This window comes from Panicum virgatum, chromosome 6K (assembly GCF_016808335.1).
Source record: "Panicum virgatum strain AP13 chromosome 6K, P.virgatum_v5, whole genome shotgun sequence".
Lineage (NCBI taxonomy): Eukaryota > Viridiplantae > Streptophyta > Magnoliopsida > Poales > Poaceae > Panicum > Panicum virgatum.
This window is the reverse complement of record NC_053141.1, coordinates 16,902,495-16,919,904: the sequence shown is the minus strand read 5'-3', so window position 1 is coordinate 16,919,904 and position 17,410 is coordinate 16,902,495. Positions and strand designations below refer to the sequence as shown.

General features: G+C 48.3%; 1 protein-coding gene across 1 annotated transcript; it reads right to left on the bottom strand.

Moving 5' to 3' along the window:
- Position 1: 1 nt before the first annotated feature.
- On the bottom strand, positions 2–16,945 carry LOC120711918 (probable 4-coumarate--CoA ligase 1). The gene is made up of 6 exons (XM_039997595.1): positions 15,779–16,945; positions 2,784–2,982; positions 1,748–1,961; positions 1,522–1,627; positions 1,009–1,267; positions 2–206 (listed from the first exon to the last, which is right to left on the bottom strand). Exons 1-5 carry the CDS (start codon positions 16,850–16,852, stop codon positions 1,142–1,144), a joined length of 1,719 nt encoding a protein of 572 aa, XP_039853529.1. The 5' UTR covers positions 16,853–16,945; the 3' UTR covers positions 2–206; positions 1,009–1,141.
- Positions 16,946–17,410: the final 465 nt, after the last annotated feature.

Here is a 17,410-nt window from a genome sequence, read left to right as displayed (position 1 = left end):
CTTGTATGCATCTATATAATTAAATATTAACAGCTTTCGGTTCATTCCATTCCAATCTGCGGTGACGAAAATTAAACGTACCGGACAACGAGAAATATTACAGGCAGGCAGCACAAGCATCACGAACGACAACAAACATACCGCGAGCATGACTCCCCAACATGATGTACTTCAAAAGTCCAATTTTTCCAATCAATCGATCCTCTCTGTCTCTAAGGATGGATTCGGATCGGATACGGATGAAATCGGATCCGGATGTCACCTTTTACCACATTTTAATCCGGATACAAATACGAATGCGGATCTCATCGGATACGAATACAAAACGGATAGTTCGAATCCGGATACGAATCCGGATACCTTCTCGATTTGAAACATAAAGCTATCATAAGTATATTTATTTTTTCAATAATTTTATAGCAGATCAAAATCATTATACAAGTAGGGAGTAAAGGATTAGGAGATAGCTAATAAAAAAAGAATATAATTATCTATGCATAGCTTTTATATTAAATATATAATACTAATTATAAATGTAAAATAAATAAATATTTAAATACTTAATAATTACGATATAAAAAAAGATTTTATCATTAAATAAGTAATTAATTTGACTCGTATTAAATAATTTTAATCATGAAATAAATATATTAAATAGTTAAAGTTAATTTTTATATCATTATTAATTTTAATAAATATATTATTAGTTATCTAGCTTTCTAAATAATTTAAATAGTGTACATCATTAAGTAATAGGTATAAAGATAAGTTTAAGATTGTCTCACTAGTCATTTTTTCTTTGTGGATACGGATGGATACGGATGTGATCGGATATTCTTCGAATACGAATACGGAATCGGATAGAGAAAAGTTCTTAAAATCGAATTCGGATGCATCCATATGACATCCATATTAAATTCGAATACGGATACGAATATTCATATTTACGTTTTAAGCGGATACGAATACGGATAATTCGAATGTTCAGACATCCGAATCCATCCTTATCTGTCTCACCAGCCAGCTAGTTACATTACACAACAACAGATAAAAACACTCTGTGCCTCTGAATTAAGTTCTTCCTCCACATGTCAACAGCCGAACAAATCATGAATACCGATCGATGCATGGGCTGTTCTAATCACACAGCTTGTGGGTGATGCTGCTGAAGCTGCTTCCTTAGCTCCTTGCGAAGGATCTTGCCCGATGGCGCCTTGGGGATCTTGTCAACAAAAATCACCTCGCGGACCTTCTTGTAGTAGATCACCTAAAACAGGAACAGGATCCTTCAAGTCAAACGAAAAGGGGGCAACATATGAATTTCTGGTTTTATCTTCTTTTCCTTTCTTTGTTTTTGTTTTGCTTGTGGCTTTATCATTCTTTGAACGAACATATTTCTAGCTTTGTATCTGTTTGTTGAATTTTATACTTCGAACCATTCCTAGTATTCACATTTAGCATGACAACATAATAAACTTAAAACGGAGAGTAAAGATTTTAGCACAAGAAAAGAAATACTACCTCCTTTGCCACAAATCGCTTCACGTCATCTTCGCTGAGCTCACTCCCTTCTGCCTTGGCCACAAAGGCGACCGGGATTTCTCCAATTTCTGGCTCGACTTGTTTCCTGCGATGATCATGGATACCACAAAATTCCATCTCAACAACTGAAACGTCAAGTTCTAGTTCATGTGATGGCTTCCTCACCAAATTAAACGATCTAGACTTGAGAGAGCCAAGTCATTACCCAACAACGGCGGCGTCAACGATGCTCGGATGAGTGATGAGAAGGGCCTCCAACTCGGCAGGGGCCACCTGTAGGCCCTTGTACTTGATGATCTCCTTGAGCCTGTCGACTATGAAGATCTCGTCGTCGTCATCCACGAACCCGACGTCACCGGTGTGCAGCCACCCGTCAGCGTCGATGCTGTTCTTCGTCGCCTCCGGGTTGTTCAGGTAACCTGAGCAGCAGCAGTACAAGAAAAGATCATCGACAATGCTAGTTGTTCAGAGATTGCAATATTTTTTATTAAAAAAAGTGTAGCCACGCAAACCCAACAAATTTAGTATAGAAAACAAGCATATCTGCAGACCTCACGGTGATGCGTTCAGAACTTCAGATTCTGAACACTCCATTCATGATGATATTATTTCAGCTATCACACCCAGACTTTCCATAGCCAGTCTGAAGCTAGTAAGATTTATTTATTTCTTTTCCCAGGTCATGCTTTGCCTGGTCCTCATTCCAGTCTGGACAGAAAGCTACATATGGGAATGGAACGGTTCATCTCAAATTTGCAGGTGTGCTAATTATGCCTCCCCTGATCTAACCAATTAATACTTTTTCCACAATAATGTACAACTTTCAACCTCTGCACCAATGAGACATCGAAAAGGCCTAGTCGACAAACAGACACGCAATACCGTCTTTCTGACCATTTCTTGCATTTTCAAAACAAAAAAAAAAATCGTTTCTTGCAAGGCAGTGGCACACCTCTCATCCTGTTGACCTAGATTTCCTTCACATTATCATGGTGTGCTTACCTGCCTACTTTTACTCGTGCAAGTTGAGAAGTGATCAAGGATATGTGAGGCACTAATGTGCATATGCAACTGGTGAACCACTTGCTCCATATCTTGTACTATATGGTTCCAAGTCAGATTATAGTTCTGGGGACCTGTGGGCCAGCTCATCATTCAAGTGGTTGCTGAAGTCAACATTTGGAGGTTCGTTGGAACGTGCAGGAGACCAGGGAAGGCATGGGATGTGTTCTGCACCATACCTTTCATGATCTGCTGCCCCCTGATGCAGATCTCCCCGGGCTGGTTGCGGCCGAGGGACTTGCCGGTGTCGGGGTCGACGATCTTCAGCTCGGCGTTGCGCACCACCGTGCCGCAGGCGCCGGACTTCACCTTGAAGGGCTCCTTGGCGAACGCCAGGCACATGGACAGCACCGGACCGGCCTCCGTCATGCCGTAGCCCTGCATGGCACACGGGAGGCAACATGGATGGACTTCTCAGAATAATGAAACTACGGCAAGTTGAGGCAAATTAATATAATCGAGACAATTAAGAGCCCATAATAATGCTTAGTTCTATTAATATTCTCCAATGGTGCGGCTTGTGCGTGGTCGAAATCGAATACTCGAATGACAAAACAGCGGCAACTTGATTGCTTGTATTAGTCATCAGTATGAACCGTCCTTTTCAAGTGTGTTTTCCTTTTGGGAAAAGATGGCCGGATGAATATTTTGTTTTAATTATGTGGGTAGAACAAGGCCAAAAGGAGAATATCAGAGCCAAAAGCCAAGGTAACAAGTCAATACAGAATTTTCCCAAAATCTTTTTAGAAAACTTTTAAGTTTCTCTGTCTAATAGACTTCCATCCTTGACATGTTCTTTTTGGGAAGTAGAAAATTTGTTTGGTTGTCAGGAGTTATAAGATACTAATACAGCCGTACTGTGAAGGTGACAGATCATGACGGGGTATATCTGTTAGCCCAGACACTCAATGTTTCATATTTGACGACATTCTTGGATGGAGTAGTCGATTAAGATAAGAAATAACATGGGGATTCTTAGGCTTTTTTTGAAAATTTCGGGGAAAACCCAAGGGAAATAGCTTAGACAAAGTCCTCGTAGATGAAATGCAATACTGTATTCGACCATCAAAATCAATGAGTTAGCAACGTTCTAATATCAACATCAATCATTACCCAACCACGGAACTACCGTACCAACTTATGGCCAACTTATTAGGCGCCACTGTGCCAGGGCGGAGGGCGCATGATCTAGTCAAACTTCCCAACAACTCTGCACCAAGAATTCTAAAGATCTTAAAGCTAATGAAAATTGTTGCTTTAATTTTCTTTTTGATGAAAACCCAAAACAAAAATACAGGTTAATTTAGTGGTCTACCAACTCGGTATTTTGCAAATTTTTATCCAGCATGGTTAAAAATTCCAAATATGGAATGCTAAAACTTGCCTATAAGTATCATGAAATCCATGATCGGAATTGAGGAATGTTGAGTACTCTATCCTGTTTGTGATGAGTGAATTGTCAATCGTGCGGTGTGATCGTGAGCTTGGTCTTTAGATTGCAGGTACACGGGCGTCGAGTGTCGACGGAGAATTGTCGTGGACGAGCTCGGGCCGGGCGGTAGCTGTGGCGTCCACTCCTGGATTGAGGGCGCAAGCGGCGACGGAAGGCGGGTTTCTTGGTGTGCGCCACAAAACCAAGGAGGCGGACGGCGGTTGAAGACACCAAGTCGTGGAGGCACGGGCGTTGGTCTCGGGACTGACGGAGGCGACGGGCGTCGACGGCGTCTAGGGCCTCGCTGTGGGCGAGGAGGTGACGGGCGTCGGGCGGCGTCTAGGGCCGTCAGAAGGCCGAGGCGGGAACGGCGTCTAGGGCCACGGCGTGGAGGCGGGAATCTTCCCGCGCGTGGAGTTTTGGCGGTTTTCTCAAAACCGGCCATCTACCCAGGTTTCGCGGACCCTCCAAAACTGCGAACCGGATCTTCATCCACACGGCGTCATCGCGGAGAAGACTTCGACTCGAAGAAAGAACCTCGACCGTCGGATGAGTCCCTGTATCTTTTTCCGGTTTTGCTCCTATGGGCTTTCTAGTGTCTAGTTAAGTCTAGGGGTAATTTAGTCTTTTAGTTTAGAGTTAGTGGGGAGTTAAATATCTCTCTCTCCCCCTCCCCTGTCTCTTTCTCTTCTTCCAGCGCCTGGACAGCACGCGACCTCCCCCTGGCTGGCGTCCTCCTCCTCCTTGCTGGTTCCTTCCTTCTCCACTCTAGGGTAGATTTTTAGCCATGGATTATTGAGGATTTTGTACTGAGATTGATCGGGAAAGGAGGCCCTTCCCTCCTTTTGCCCTCCGGGGTTTTGAATTCATTTCAATCTCATACGATTTGTGCTTGCTTTTGAATGAATACGATTTTCCTTTGTCGATTCTTATGCACGAGATTGTGATGGTTCTTTGAGCTCCTTGAAGTGATTCTAATCCCTCTTGCCTAGTGCAAAACCTCTAGGAATCACGAGCTTTTAGGATTGAAGTTCTTGAAGTGTTCACGTTCTAGAGAAAACCCCGTTCTAGCTCGGTTTTTCCTCGATTCCTCTCAAACCATGGAGTGATTTGTTGATTCTTTCCGTGGATGTGTTCACAAGTTCTTTGTGACTATGCCCTCAAAATTTGGTAAGATTTGGACTTGATTTGATCCCTCGAACATCGAATTTTTGACGAGGCGCAGGCTGAGAAACAGGGTTTTTGCTTCGGGCTGAGGTTTTACCTATCACCGATTAAACCGACGCTTTGAACATGGTGCGTCGGTTCAACCGGTGAGTAGGCTGTTCTGCGTTACAGTTTTCAACCTTGGTTTTTGGTTGCACCGGTGCATTAGTAACTACATACATCGGATCAACCGACGTTACTGAGGTGCTTGCTGTTTTGCCCGTTCAACCGACGTATAGATTATTCTAGACGTCGGTTTAACCGGTGCTCTGGGTGATTGGTCTTGCAGACTCTCTGGACAACTGCACCGGTGCTTTGTGGTTGTGGACGTCGGTTCATTCGGTGCTTGGCTTGTCGGTTTTGTAATCCCTCTGGACAACTGCACCGACGTTGGTGTTGGATTTTGTCGGATCATCCAGTGCTCTATCACCGGTTGAACCGACGCTGTTCAAACCGGGGCATCGGTTTAACCGGTGACTGTTTTTCTTCGCTGCAGGCTCTGTGTCATCGGTTTGACCGACGTACTCATCTGCTGTGCGTCGGATCAACCGGTGATATATACCTTGCTGTCTCTTGCATAGTCTCTTCTCTGCTTGCTTCCGCATCAGTCCACCTTGGTTCCTAAGGCTTTTCATGTTGGTGTAGCTCCTTCATAGCTACTCCACACAGTGCCTGGGATTCTAGGGTTGGGTGTGCACTTTGGGATTAAGCCGGAGCTTGAGTTTCCAAGAATTTTGAATCGGCTCCCATTCACCCCCCCTCTGGTCGCCCTTTCGGTCCCTCAATTGGTATCAGAGCTTGGTTGAGGTTTTCAGTACCTTAACCGGTTCGGAAACCACTTGGCGACCATGGCGAGTCTTGATAAGATCCTAATGTTTACCGGCGAGGACTATGCATATTGGAAGGTTCGCATGCGTGCCTTCTTGCAAAGCATGGGACCCGAGGTCTGGGATATTAGCAAGAACCAGGCTTACGAGGTGCTTGCCGTTCGGACCACTCCTCTTCAGGTGTCCGAGCACGAGGCTAACGCCAAGGCTATCAATGCCTTGCTCGCTGGCGTTTCTCGTGCGGAGTTCTCACGCATCCAGCGTTTTCAGGAAGGCCATAAAGTTTGGACGTGCTTGAGAACTACCATGAGGGCACACCTCAGGTGAAGGCTAGACTGTTCGAGACTCACCGTCGTGAATATGAGAATTTCACACAGAGGCCGAGTGAGAGCATTGGCGACATGTTCAGTCGGTTTCAATCGATTGTGAACAAAGTCAATGCGAACAGATCTGTTGATGCCCTTGAGTACACAGAGCATGAGAAGGCCCTCAAGTTGCTCTACGCACTTGACCTCTCTGTGTGGGATCTCAAGGTGAACACGATCATCGAGTCTGCAGGCTATGAGACTCTGACCGTGAATGAGCTTTTCAGCAAGCTCAAGGCCACAGAGGTGGATAACCAGACACGAGCCAAGCTCAATGGTGCCCCTCCTTCCAAGAGCGTCGCTCTTGTGACTGGCCCAGGTGGATCGAGCTCTAACGCTAACTCTGCTCTTGGCTTTTCTCTTGCCTCTCTGCCCTCTATTACAGATGAGCAGCTAGAGACGCTGGGCGATGATGACTTGTGCCTTCTCATCAACAAGTTCCAGCGTGTCTACCACAACCGGCAGAGACGGAAGAACCTCGGGTGCTACCACTGCGGCGATCTGAACCACTTCATCGCTGAGTGCCCCAAGAAGTCCGGCGGTGGCCAGAACAATAACCCCGACTACTACCACCACCGCGACCATGACGAGGGAGGCTCCAACAAGGAGCGTCGGCGCCACAAGCACCGCAGTCGTGACCAGGGAAGACGCTTCGACAAGGAGTCACTCAAGAAGTGCTTCCAGTACAAGGCCAGGAAGCAGGAGAAGGCCTTCCTAGCGCAGCTCAGCGACCTCGACAAGAGCTCCGACACCGACCGCTCTTCTTCACCAACCTCCAACGACGACGACAAGAAGAAGAAGAAGCGGGACAAGGAAGCCACCGGCTTCATCGGTCTGTGCTTGGCGGCCGGTCGGCGCAAGGGTTTCTGCACCATGGCGAGCGAAGTCGATGGTGCTCGTGCGTCTTTATGTGGACATGCTACAACGATGCACGTCGACTCTTCTCCTGGATCCGAGAGTGATTCAGAGATAAACTCCATAATCGACCTGCTTGATACGGAGGTTAGGGAGTTGTACGCCGCTCTCGACAACCAGAAGAAGCTGCTTAAGGAAGCAACTAGAGAGCTTAGAAAGCTTAGGGCTGAGCTGGCTTGTGCTATGGAGAAATCTAGTGAGGATGAGTGCACTGGCTGCATATCTCACATGAACGATCTTGTTGCTCTCCGTGCCAAGCATGATGAGAACGTTGCGAACTTAGATGTTGCTAAGACTTCGCTTGCTGACGTGTCTCATGAGCTCGCTAAGGCCAAGCATGAACTTGAACTGGTTAAGGACGCTCCCATTGTTAGTGATGTGCTTGAATGTGATGAGTGTCCTATCTTTAAGGCTGATCTAGCTTCTTTACAGTCAAAGTTTGCTATTGTTGTGTGTGAACTAGAGGAGCTTAGGTCTAGGCCTGTTCTGCTTGGTGCTTATAAGCTTTGTCCCACGCTAAGGTCGGAGCTAGATGAGAAGAACGCCTTGGTTAAGTATTTAGGGAAGACTAAGGTCGTGGAGTCTAGCCCACCTATTGATTGTCATGTTTGCCCTGGTTTGATTTCTGATTTGGATAATCTTGCGGTAGAGAAAGCCAACTTGGAGAATGAGAATACCTATCTTAGAGCGATTCTGAGTTGGGTTTCTAGCAGTGAGCCGCAGTTGAGCATGATGATCAAGCAGTTTAAGCGTGGTGATGGTTTTGGGGTCGGTTACACGTACACAAAGTCAGACTTTGACAAGCTGTATGGTAAGATCGGCAAGGCTGCTGGAGCTCCAAGTGCTCTAAACACTGCTAGCACGAGCACGCAACCTTCGTTTGTTGACCCCGTGGATGGTATGCTAAAATAACCACAAAAAGCACCTCCACAAAAGCAGGTTTGGGTTCCAAAGCCCAATGAGCTGAGGAATCCCCTCGACACGCTCCCTGCTGCCGCAGCTCAGGTTGCCCAGAAGAAGAGGGCTGCTCCTCCCCGTCCGCAGGCTAGGCCTCCACCTCCCAAGAGAGAGGTGAGGTACCACTGCGAATTCTATGACAGAGAAGGTCACCTGGAGGAGTTTTGCTTCAGAAGGAAGCGAGCTGTGAGGCGTGAGCAGGAGAGACGGAACGCGGACATGTACTCTGCTCGGGTGCATGGTCCTCCTCGGCGTGGTGATAGGCAAGATGCTAGGGCGCGCCGTGTAGGTGGAGGACAGGGAGACGGTGGTGTTTACCATGCTCCAGCGGGTGGTCGCTTTGCCGGTCGTGTTCCTGGTCGTCCTCAGTACGGCTATGGACCACGGGACCGAGGCTTTGGAGGAGGTTACGATGCACCATGTTTTTCTCGTGGTGGTGGTCGTCAGCCTCGCGGTAGACGGGACAGGGGACCCGCTTTTGATCTTGCTAACCCTTCTGTAGAGCAAATGGCTCGACACTGGTTTGCTTCTCACTTTGCTAACCCCAGTGTTGAGACATTTGCTCACCCTTTGTCTCTCTACTGTTGTGCAGGTTGGAGGCTTGGAGAACAGGTGGATCATGGACTCCGGTTGTTCGCGCTATATGACCGGGAATGACAAATGGTTCTCCAGCCTCACCCCAACGCGCCACAAAGAATACATCATATTTGGGGATAATGGTAAGGGCAAGGTACGTGGTGTTGCCGCTGTTCGAGTTTCTGATCGCTTCACCCTGAGAGAGGTTGCTTTGGTTTCGAATCTTGGCTTTAATTTACTCTCTTTTTCGCAACTCCTTGATGAGGGGTTTGAAATTCGCTTCAAGGAGGGTTGTTCTCGAGTTTTGGATTCCAGAGGAGACCTTGTTTGCCGGATCGTTCCTCGTGACCGAGTTTTCTTGGTCGATTTCTCTAGAACTCCTTTTGGCCCTTTGTGTTGCTTGTTGGCTGGTCCTTCTTCTGATCTGTGGAAGTGGCATAGGAGACTTGGACATTTGAGCTTCGACTTGTTGTCTAGACTTAGCTCACTTGGCCTAATCCGAGGATTGCCCAAATTAAAGTTTGAAAAGGACCTTGTTTGCCATCCGTGTTGCCACGGGAAGATGATTTCTACTTCTCATCCGCCTGCTAATCAGGTGATGACCACTCACCCTGGAGAGTTGCTACACATGGACACAGTTGATCCTTCTCGGGTGATGTCAGTTGGTGGGAAGTGGTACGCTCTTGTGATCATGGACGACTTTTCTCGCTATTCTTGGGTCTCTTTCATGATAACCAAGGATGAGGCTTTCGAGTTTGTTCGAGACTTGATCTTGAGGTTGAAAAATGAGCTACCCCAGGCCATCCGAGCGATTCGCAGTGATAATGGCACAGAATTCAAAAACACTCATTTTGACACCTTTTGCAGTGAGCACGGGCTTGAACACTAGTATTCTTCTCCCTACACTCCACAGCAGAATGGAGTTGTAGAACGGAAGAATCGGACGCTGGTTGAGATGGCGAGGACGATGCTCGACGAGCATAGGACTCCTCGAAAGTACTGGGCTGAGGCAGTCAATACAGCTTGTTATGTGTCCAACCGTATTTTCTTGCGTGCATTCATGCACAAGACTTCTTATGAGTTGCGATTTGGACACCAGCCCCGTGTTGACCATCTCAAAGTTTTCGGTTGCCGGTGCTTTGTGCTGAAAGAAGGAAATCTTGATAAGTTTGAGTCTCACTCGTCTGACGGCATTTTTCTCGGTTATGCATCTCATTCCAGAGCATACCGTGTGTTGCTTATTGATTCTAACATCGTCAGAGAGACTTGTGAAGTCACTTTCGACGAGACTGCACCATGCAATGCTTCTGTCTTTGAAGTTGCAGGAGAAGATGAGCTCGGCACCTCCATCTTTGAAGATGAGGAAGAAGAAGTTGCGGAGGGTGATGCTGAGGCTACCACGCGAGCTGTGGACCCAGTCGCCTCTGCCACGAGCTCGGACGATGATGACGGCCCCGATCCTACTACGTCTACTTCTCGGGGGCCAGTCGAGCAGGTGACTCAGCCTTCCCCAGCTGCACCTGAGGAGGCACCAGTTTTGGTTGAGGAGGAGGCGACTTCTACAAGGGAAGCACCGCGACACATTCAGCGTCGTCATCCACCTCAACAGATGCTAGGTGACCTCAATGAGCGAGTCACACGATCCAAGGTAACAAGTATCGCTGGCCTTGCTCATTCAGCGTTTGTTGCCTCTTTTGAGCCCAAAGATATTGGACATGCTCTTTCTGATTCTAATTGGGTCAATTCCATGCATGAGGAACTTGAAAATTTTGAAAGAAACTAAGTTTGGGTTTTAGTCGAGCCTCCACTTGCTTGTAATCCCATCGGAACGAAGTGGGTTTTCAAAAACAAGCAAGGTGAGGATGGGTTGGTTGTTCGAAACAAGGCTCGTTTTGTTGCCCAGGGGTTTTGCCAAAAAGAAGGGATTGATTTTGAGGAAACTATTGCCCCTGTTGCTCGTTTGGAAGCGATTCGAATCTTTCTTGCATTTGCTGCTTCTAAGAGTTTTAAAGTTTTCCAAATGGACGTTAAATCTTCCTTCTCAAATGGTTTTATCGAAGAAGAGGTTTATGTGAAACAACCCCCTGGTTTCGAAAACCCAAAGTTTCCAAACCGTGTTTACAAACTTCAGAAAGCACTTTATGGTTTGAAACAGGCACCCAGAGCTTGGTATGATAGATTGAAAACTTTTCTGCTGGCTCAGGGTTTTAAAATGGGATGTGTGGATAAAACTTTGTTCCTCATGCGGTCTGGCAATGATTTCCTATTAGTTCAGTTATACGTGGATGATATTATCTTTGGTGGCTCTTCTCACGCTCTTGTCTCCAAGTTTTCTGAGCAGATGTCCAGGGAGTTCGAGATGAGCATGATGGGTGAGCTGCAGTTCTTCCTCGGGCTGCAGATCAAGCAAACTCGTCAGGGCATGTTCGTCCATCAAGCGAAGTACACCAAGGACTTGTTGCGGAAGTTCGACGGCGCTTGATGAGGACTTGGACGGCAAGGCGGTGGACCAGAAGGAGTACAGGAGCATGATCGGCTCCCTCCTGTACCTAACGGCGACGCGGCCAGACATTCAGTTCGGCGTCGGCCTCTGCGCACGGTATCAGGCTTCGCCGCGCACCTCCCATAGGCAGGTGGTGAAATACATCTTCAGGTATTTGAAATTCATCCTTGAGTTTGGTCTCTAGTACTCTGCGGATTCTTCTCTGGTTTTGGTGGGCTTTTCTGATGCCGATTTCGGTGGGTGTCGGTTGGATCGCAAGTCGACATCCGGCACTTGTCAATTTCTCGGTACATCTTTGGTGTCTTGGTCCTCTCGCAAGCAGGCTAGCGTAGCGCTTTCTTCCACAGAAGCTGAGTATGTTGCCGCTGCTAGCTGTTACTCCCAGATCCTATGGATGAGACAAACCTTGCAGGATTATGGACTGAGTTATGATATGGTTCCCATTTTCATAGACAATATGTCTGTTATTAGCATTGCAAAGAACCCTGTCCTACACTCCAGAACCAAACACATAGATATCCGGTTCCACTTCCTGCGAGATAACCATGAGAGAGGACACGTAGACTTGATCCATGTCCCTTCAGAGAGGCAAACCACAGATATCCTAACCAAACCTCTTGAGCAGGACACCTTTGCTCGCTTGCGAGGGGAGCTTGGGGTTTGTTACCCCTTTTGATCGCTGACTTTTCTTTGGTTAGCTTTGTAGGTCTTGGTTGTTTTTCTCTTTGTTTTCTAGGTTTGGTAGTTGCATTGTGCATATGCATTGTACAATTATGCATTTTGCATTGCTTCACTTGCACTAGCATTCTTGTATACATTGCTATGATCTTCTAGTGCTTGCTAGTGTGAGTTTATAAATGTGATCATGTATAGCTTGCTCCACTGTGTATATGACATCATCTGAGTTAAGCTATTTTGATTTGAAAATTTGAAAACATGGTCACCCTGTCTTGACTACTAGCATGTTAGGGCGTGTTGATATGCTTTGCTATCTCATTCATGCTAGTGTAGCCCTTCATTCAGCAATTCATACGTGACATGATCTAAAATTGATAAAATTGCTTGAATTGTGCTTGAAATGGATTGGAAAGATCCAGGTGGGATTGCTTGTCGCACTGATCGAGCTTTCGGGATGGCTCACTTTGCACTTGTGAGAACCCGGGCAAGGCTATGCATGACTGAAACGAGTGCCTTAAGCTTCTGATTGTCTTTGGCATAGGCTTGGTCTCGTTGCTAAGTAAAGCTTGACAAGCTTTCAACCCCTGGCATTAAATTGCTTGATATAATGAGATTGCAAAATTAATGTTTACAATATGCTTTGGATGCTTTTGGCCCACCTGTATGAGTTTGATTAGCACTGTCTTTCATTCCCTACTTGCTAGTGCTAGATCAAGGGTGATGCTTTTCTTTCTCCTAAACTGGAACTTGCTTAGCTCTAGACTGATTTGATATACCCTGTTGAGCTACATGCAGGTCTTGTTTATGGATGCACACGTGCTTGTGACTAGTTGTTGCTCATATCATTGTATCCCTGAATGCTTTCACTTACACCTCCTGCATTGCATTCATTGCATAGCATATGTTCAGGGGGAGTTTCAGTTTCAGGGGGAGCTTTAGGTCATTTTTTTAGCCTTGATGTGTGCATGTGCCAACAAGGGGGAGAATTGTTTGATTTTTGAGAGAACCAAAAACTTGTTGTGCACAGGGCTTTGAGAGTGCATACTTTTGGTGAGAGTTGCACTGGTAAGGGGGAAATGCATTCAGTGGGAGTTTTTGCTTTGTTTAGCTCCTGGTTTTCCCTCCGCTTCTAGCATGACTGTGTCGAGCCCTGCCTCTGTCTTTGAGGAGTCAAGCTTGTGTTTGATCGATTGCGTCGAGCCATTGCCCTTGTCTGAGGGAATCGATCTTTGCTTGGTCAAGTGACTTGTTGTTGCTTCTTTCGAGCTTTTGTCACTTGTTCAAGTTCTCTCTTGCTTCTTTGTTCTTCACTATTTTTGTTTCAATCTTGGTTTGTTTGTGGTGTGTGGACAATGCACTCATCAAGGGGGAGATTGAGGAATGTTGAGTACTCTATCCTACTTGTGATGAGTGAATTGTCAACCGTGCGGTATGATCGTGCGCTTGGTCTTTGGATTGCAGGTACACGGGCGTCGAGTGTCGACGGAGAGTTGCCGTGGACGAGCTCGGGCCGGGCGGCAGCTGTGGTGTCCACTCCTGGATCGAGGGCGCAAGCGGCGACGGAAGGCGGGTTTCTTGGTTTGCGCCACAAAACCAAGGAGGCGGACGGCGGTTGAAGACGCCAAGTCGTGGAGGCACGGGCGTCGGTCTCTGGACTGACGGAGGTGACGGGCGTCGACGGCGTCTAGGGCCTCGCTGCGGGCGAGGAGGTGACGGGCGTCGGGCGGCGTCTAGGACTGTCAGAAGGCCGAGGCGGGAACGGCGTCTAGGGCCATGACGTGGAGGCGGGAATCTTCCCGCGCATGGAGTTTTGGCAGTTTTCTCAAAACCGGCCATCTACCCGGGTTTCGCGGACCCTCCAAAACCGCGGACCGGATCTTCATCCACACGGCGGCATCGCGGAGAAGACTTCGACTCGAAGAAAGAACCTCGACCATCGGATGAGTCCCTGTATCTTTTTCCGGTTTTGTCCCTACGGGCTTTCTAGTGTCTAGTTAAGTCTAGGGGTAATTTAGTCTTTTAGTTTAGAGTTAGTGGGGGTTAAATATCTCTCTCCCCCCTCCCCTGTCTCTTTCTCTTCTTCCAGCGCCTGGACAGCACGCGACCTCCCCCTGGCTGGCGTCCTCCTCCTCGTCCTCCTTGCTGGTTCCTTCCTTCTCCTCTCTAGGGTAGGTTTTTAGCCATGTATTATTGAGGATTTTGTACTGAGATTGATCGGGAAAGGAGGCCCTTCCCTCCTTGTGCCCTCCGGGGTTTTGAATTCATTTCGATCTCGTACGATTTGTGCTTGCTTTTGAATGAATACGATTTTCCTTTGTCGATTCTTATGCACGAGATTGTGATGGTTCTTTGAGCTCCTTGAAGTGATTCTAATCCCTCTTGCCTAGTGCAAAACCTCTGGGAATCACGAGCTTTTAGGATTGAAGTTCTTGAAGTGTTCACGTTATAGAGAAAACCCCATTCTAGCTCGGTTTTTCATCGATTCCTCTCAAACCATGGAGTGATTCGTTGATTCTTTCTGTGGATGTGTTCACAAGTCCTTTGTGACCATGCCCTCAAAATTTGGTAAGATTTGGACTTGATTTGATCCCTCGAACATCGAATTTTTGACGAGGCGCGGGCTGAGAAACAGGGTTTTTGCATCGGGCTGAGGTTTTACCTATCACCGGTTAAACCGACGCTTTGAACATGGTGCGTCGGTTCAACCGGTGAATAGGCTGTTCTGCGTTAGGGTTTTCAACCTTGGTTTTTGGTTGCACCGGTGCATTAGTAACTACATGCATTGGATCAACCGACGTTACTGAGGTGCTTGCTGTTTTGCCCGTTCAACCGATGTATAGATTTTTCTAGACGTCGGTTTAACCGGTGCTCTGGGTGATCGGTCTTGCAGACTCTCTGGACAAACTGCACCGGTGCTTTGTGGTTGTGGACGTCGGTTCATCCGGTTCTTGGCTTGTCGGTTTTGTAGTCCCTCTGGACAACTGCACTGACGTTGGTGTTGGATTTTGTCGGATCATCTGGTGCCCTATCACCGGTTGAATCAACGCTGTTCAAACCGGGGCATCGGTTTAACCGGTGACTGTTTTTCTTCGCTGCAGGCTCTGTGTCATCGGTTTGAACGACGTACTCATCTGCTGTGCGTCGGATCAACCGGTGATATATACCTTGCTGTCTCTTGCACAATCTCTTCTCTGCTTGCTTCCGCATCAGTTCACCTTGGTTCCTAAGGCTTTTCATGTTGGTATAGCTCCTTCATAGCTACTCCACATAGTGCCTAGGATTCTAGGATTGGGTGTGCACTTTGGGATTAAGCCGGAGCTTGAGTTTCCAAGAATTTTGAATCGGCTCCCATTCACCCCCTCTGGTCGCCCTTTCGATCCCTCAGGAATGACCGCTGACACTAACCGATTGCCCAAGTTGAGTAACTGAGGTGTTTCTTAAGCGAAAGATGACAAATCTAAGCCATCGGATTACTCAGAATGCGCAAATGAACGACGAGATTACATGGTTTGACCTATGCAAAAATAGATAAGGACATAAGGCAATCAAAATTATTTGAGGAATCACCAACGGCAATCTAGAACTTATCAAGATTATCCAATGCCGTCGTCATCGTTTCACCGGCAATTTGTCAATTGGTAGGCGCACTAAACAGAAAAATATTCGCAATGCAGTAAAAAAGAAAATCGATGCGCGTCGGCGCACGCGCACGCACCTGTCCGAGAACGGCGCCGGGGAGTTTGGCCATGAAGGCGTCCTCGAGGTCCTTGCCCATGGGCGCGGCGCCCGAGAGCACCATCCTGACCGACGACAGGTCGTGCGCCGCGGCCTGGTCGCTCTTGGCCACGGCGACGACGATGGGCGGCACGAGCGGCGCGATGGTGATCCGGTGCCGCGCCACGAGCTCCATCATCCTGGCGAGGTCGAAGCGGCGCATGACCACGATAGCGGCGCCGACGCGGAGCCCGCACATCAGGATGGTGTTGAGCGAGTAGATGTGGAACATGGGGAGCGAGCAGAGGATCACGTCGTCGGCGGTGAAGCCGATGTTGGGGTTGTCGCCGTCGACCTGCTGCGCCACGTTGGTGCTCAGGCTCCGGTGCGTCAGCATCACGCCCTTGGGGAGCCCCGTCGTGCCGGACGAGTACGGCAGCGCCACCACGTCGTCGGGGTCGAACTCCTCGTCGCCGCCGCCGCCGCCGCCGCCGGCGGCGGCCTCGTCGTCGGGGACGCTGGCCATGACGTCGTCCCAGAAGTGGAGGCAGCCGTCGCGGCGCGCGTCGATGAGGACGACCGTGAGGCTGCCGCCCACGGCGGGGAGCTTGTCCACGGCCATGGACTCGGTGAACACGACCGTGGCGCCCGACGCTGCGATCTGGTTGGCGATGTCGTGCGGCGTGGACATCGGGTTGGCGGTGGTGACCGCGGCGCCGGCGCGCGACGCGGCGAAGAAGGAGAGCACGAACTCCGCCGAGTTGAGCATCAGGTTCATGACCACGGCGCCGCGGCTGAGCCCGAACGGCTCGCGCCGGAGCGCCGCGGCGAGGCGGCGGGTGAGGCGGTCGACCTCGGCGTAGGTGCGGACGGCGCCCGTGGCGCCGTCGATGAGGCAGGGGCGGTCGGCCACCTCGGGGAGCCGCTCGAAGCAGTAGCGGTGCAGCGGGAGGGTGTTGGTGATGGCGATGTCCGGGAGCTTGGACTGGAAGATGATCTCCGGCGACGCCTCCTCCACGGCGGTGACGGCGGCGGCCACCGGCTCCGGCGGCTGCTGCTGCTCGGTGGACCCCATGGATCAAAGCAAGGCGCGACGGGCTTGGCTTGCTTCTGCCGAGGTTTGCGTGATTTGCAGAAACGGAGATGATGCCGTGCCGCATTTGGTGGGAAATGACAAATTGCTATAAGAGGTGCCAAGTGTGACCAGCGAGGGAGTGGTTTGTAAAATGTATGTTACTCCAGGGGGTGGCGTATCATTGTTGGATTAGAAGATGGTCCCTGAGCTGTCTTGTCAGAAGGTCAAACCATATCTATTGGCTAACTCAGAAGTATAATTTGGTATTTTTATGTATTTCGTACTAATTTCTACTCTATGGAACAACACCGCAACTAAGACCCTGTTTGTTTTCTGAGACTAAAATTTAGCTCTATCACATTAAAAAGAATCTTGCTATTTAAGAGTATTAATAAAATATATTTATAGATTCTTTTACAGATAAGTGCTAATTCATGAGACGAATCTAATGAGCCTAACTAATTCATGATTTGATACAGTGATGCTACAGTGACCATCCTCTAATTATGAATTAATATACATTATTAGATTCGTCTCGAAGTTCAGCTCGGGTTCTGC